This window comes from Neopelma chrysocephalum, unplaced genomic scaffold, assembly GCF_003984885.1.
Source record: "Neopelma chrysocephalum unplaced genomic scaffold, ASM398488v2 Primary Assembly neopelma1_318, whole genome shotgun sequence".
NCBI classification, from domain to species: domain Eukaryota; kingdom Metazoa; phylum Chordata; class Aves; order Passeriformes; family Pipridae; genus Neopelma; species Neopelma chrysocephalum.
Window position 1 is genome coordinate 253,042 of NW_020897980.1, and position 4,224 is coordinate 257,265.

The following is a 4,224-nucleotide window of genomic DNA, read 5'->3' on the forward strand; positions in this document are numbered from 1 at the left end:
TACGAGCAGCCCGTCCTGGGGTACTGCCAGGCCCACAAGCCCCTGCACGTGAACAAGGGCTACGACCCCATGGGCCGGGAGCAGGCGGAGAGCTCGAGCCTGGACCTGAGCCGGGAGCACAACTTCATCGCCACCATCGCTCGCTCGGCCGCCCCGGCCATCTACATCGAGAGGATACCAAACTAACCCCCCCCGGGCACCTCGGGGGGCACCTGCCAGCTGGGCCAACAGGCCAGGAGAGACCCTCCCAAGCCACCATTCCAGCTCCAGAACCTTCCAGCCCGGCGCCAGGGGAAGGGCGGGAGAGCGCGGACTGAGCCGCACCGGGAACGCTCGGAGTCCGCGCCGAGAACTTCAGGATTTTTTCCCCCTTTTTGCTTTAAAACTTTCCGACGAATTTTCCTCAAAAGTGTAAATATTAAAGGAAAAAAAAAAAGAGGAGAGAGAGATTGTCGAGTTCTTATTAAAAAAAAAAAAAAAGGAGGACAAAAAAAAAACCAACAAACAAATAGATTTCACTCTATAGCGACGTAAAAGGGATGGATTAAGAGTTTTGTTTGTATATTTGATTTTTCTACATTGCACGGTTCCAGGGAAGGAGAACCACAGGTAAAAATAAAAGGGGTGGGGAGGGCAAGGCTCTGGGGGAGGGGGGGGTTCAGCCATGTTTCCTTCTTAAGTGTTTATTACAAAGATTGGTTTAATATTTTTGTTCTTTTTAAACAGACGAAAGAGAACTATATATTTTCTTTTCATTTTTTTTTTCATTTTTGGGGGTCTTTTTTTTTTTGGTTGGTTTATGGGTGTTTTTTTTTTTTAGCTGTCAAGAATTAAATATTTCAAACTTGAGACGTGGGCATTAAAGCTTGTGTTGAACCAAAAGGACATTGGCAATTGATGCAGCAGAAACCAAGAAATGTGGGTGCATGTACATTTAAGACACCGGCTGTACACTAGGGAGGGGCTTTTGATTTTTACTCTCTTCATTGTGCTTCATTGTCGACACTATAATTACTTTTGGGGGGCTCTAAAAAAATAAGGGGAAACATTGCAATGGATTTACAGCCCAGTGGGGCTGGTTAAGCAAAATTCATGGACGTTTGGGAACCAAAATGGAAGTGCTGTGCTGGAAATGGATCCGAAGGCAAAACCTTTTAAAGCAAGAGCATTTAGTGAAACTCACTGGCTGACACAATTTCTAAAACACAGGAGAATGTGTAACATTGTTTTTTGGTTTGTTTTTTTGGTTTGTTTTTTTGTTTTTTTGGTTTTTTTTTAATTAATTATTATGCTCAGTTAGTTTTTGTGTAGTTTTTATCAATAAAATGACGACGGCGACGACAACAACAACAACGACAAAAAAAAAAAGTGGTGGAAAAAAATAAACATATTATTTTGTGGTTGGGACACCACAGCCAAGCTCCTGTTTGAATGGTTTTTGGGTGTGTGACACGGTGACTGCACGGAGGGGGAGGGCTCTGTCCTGTCCCACCTCCAGCCCCTCTCAGAAGGAGCTCAGGGAATTATTTTGAGGTTTTTCAAAGCTCAATTTCTGTGTCTTGTCCAAGAAAAACTCCAGAGGTTGTTTTGGGCCTGGGAGGGAGGGAAGAGAACGAAACCACCTTATTTTGTGGTTTTTTTTTTACTAAAAGTCTTTTTGTTTCTTTCTCAGAAGGCACCTTTTTCAGGTGACAACCCTGAGCTGAAGCTAAACCAGCTCAGGGGATGAGTTTGGATCTGGAGGGTGAATAATTCACCCAGGGGGTTCAGGCCATGATGAATTTCCTGATTATTTCAAATATTTCTCTTGGATGTTCTATGAAAAATACACTTGGCCACAAGGTAATGAATTCCAGCGAGTAAAATACCTCCAATATATTTTGTTCTGTTTTCCTCACCTGAAAAACTGATTTATTTTTCTCTGGGAGGCGAGGAGAGAAAATTCCTGGGTGGGTATTTTGCAGGGCCATGTGGATGTGCAGAGTGGATGCACCAAAGGGAGCACATTTCCAATTAAGTGTCGGGCAGGAAATTTTCCACCTCAAGAAAAGGTGGGAAAAATGAAAAGAAAATAGAATGAAAGTCCAGGTGATGAGTTCAGAATCAGGTCTGTTGGACCTCTCAAGACCTGGCAGCGCTGCAGAGGAAGGGGAAAAAGCCAGAGCCAAGGGAGGAAATGGCAAAAGAAATACTTTTTGTATGTGGTTTTTCCTTAAAAAAAAACTTTTTGCCTTCAAAAGAACCTTTTTTCCTTGTAAAGAACCTTTTTTCCCTAAAAACGCACTCTTTTTCCTTAAAAAAAAAGTTTTAATTAAAAAAATCCCCTATTGCTTAAAAATATCAATTTTCCTTAAAAAACACTTTTTCCTTAAAAAAAAACCTTTTTCCTTAAAAAACCTCTTTTTCCTTAAAAAAACCTCTTTTCCTTAAAGAAACCTTTTCCTTAAAAAAAAACCCTTTTTCCTTAAAAAAATCCCTTTTCCTTAAAAAACCCTTTTTCTGTAACAAGAACCCTTTTTCCTTAAAAAACCCCTTTCCTTTAAAAAAATTCTTTTTCCTTAAAAAGAACCCTTTTCCCTTAAAAAAGCCCTGTTTCCTTAAAAACCTCCTTTTCCTTAAAAAAACCCTTTTTCTGTAACAAGAACCCTTTTTCCTTACAAAAACCTCTTTTCCTTAAAAAAACCTTTTTCCTCATAAAAAACCCCTTTTCCTTAAAAAAAAAACCTTTTCCTTATAAAAAACCCTTTTTCCTTATAAAAAACGTTTTCCTTAAAAAAAACCCTTTTTCCTTATAAAAAACCCCTTTCCTTAAAAAAACACCATTTCCTAAAAAAGTCTTTTTCTTTAAAAAACAGCCTTTTTTCTGTAAAAAACACCGTTATCCCTTAAAAAAACACTTTTTCCTTAAAAAGAACTCTTTTTCTTAAAAAAACACTCTTTTCCTTAAAAGAACCCTTTTTCCTTAAAAAACCCCCTTTTTCCTTAAAAAATGAACCCTTTTTCTTTAGAAAAACCCTTTTCCTTAAAAAAAACCCTTTTCCTTATAAAAACCCCTTTTCCTTAAAAAAAAGAATTCTTTTTCCTTAAAAAATAACCTTTTTACTCAAAAAACCCCCCTTTTCTTAAAAAAAAAAATCCCTTTTTCCTTAAAAAAAAACTCTTTTCCCTTTTGAGGTCATGTGGATACTGGCAAAGAGCTGTTATTTTTTAATTCCCTTTATAATCTTCTTTAATTCAACTTTTCCCCCACCCTGGGAAAAGCACCTTTGTGGCACTGCGAGGGAAGGCAAAGTTGAATAAACTGCCCTTTTTCCTTCCCTTATTTCAGAATATCTGAATTTCAGCCTCCATTTGGAAGATGTTTGGGGCTGCCACGGGATTTCCTTGGCAATTAGTGGGAATTGTGCTGCCTAAGGAGAACAGAACCATCCCCCTGGGGGTGAATTCATGTTTTCTGCCTCAAACAATTCTAAATTTCTTGTATTTCTCCCCTGCTGCCAGTTTGGGCAAAAACCCTCTGACTTTTCCTTGCATTCTTGACAATTAAGGAGCTAAAGCTCCTAGAATGTGTTGAAGTTTTACCTTCTTTACGTGCTAAAGGTCCTGAGGAGCCAAATCTTCGTGTCCTGGATTGCTCTGGATCGAAGCAGGAGCCACTGGAGCGTGTTCGGAGCTAATGGGATCAAAGCAAAGAGCTGCTCTGGGATTTAACCCAATTGAAACTCCAGCTATCCAGGCTGCAATTAAAGCCAAGGAAATTTGATATAAAACTTGCTCTTCGACCCTCCTGCGAAAAGCCAAGACTCGTGTTTGATCTCCAGTCTCTTGGTACGGGTTTTACACTTGGTTTTTGTTTGGTTTTAAAGTGTGGGTTCATGGACCCCAGTGATTAAGTCACAATTTCAGCTTCAAGGTCTGTCCAGCTTCTCCCCAGGGCAGGTCTGGCTGCTCCTCTCCTCTCAGTTCTTGGGAGGGAAGTGGCTGCTCTGAAAACAAAGGAGGAGCAACTCTCCAGAGCTCCAGGTAAGACCCAAAAATGCAAATTTTGGCAGTGTCTCCATGGATTCCCCTCCCAGCAAAGAGCAGGTGGGGTGTTGGGGAAAGCCCCTCATCCCTGAGGGCTGGCCTGGGGTGGAACCTTCGTGGCCACTGCTCAGTGCTGCTGTCACAAAGCCCCCAGAGAATCATAGAATCACAGAATCAGCTGGGTTGGAAGGGACCTCC

The 4,224-nt window shown here is 40.8% G+C and overlaps 1 protein-coding gene across 3 annotated transcripts in view; it reads left to right on the plus strand.

Annotated features, from left to right (window-relative positions):
• Positions 1-320, plus strand: part of LRRTM4 (leucine rich repeat transmembrane neuronal 4) — a 203,433-nt gene extending 203,113 nt beyond the window's left edge. For 2 of the 3 annotated variants that reach the window (XM_027705056.1, XM_027705057.1), the window contains one exon: positions 21-320. In XM_027705056.1, the coding sequence (XP_027560857.1) occupies positions 21-186 (166 nt within the window). In that variant the 3' untranslated portion in view covers positions 187-320. Of the gene's footprint in view, positions 1-9 lie in introns of all 3 variants that reach the window. The other variant, XM_027705058.1, reaches the window with a different exon arrangement.
• The last annotated feature ends 3,904 nt before the right edge of the window (positions 321-4,224 follow it).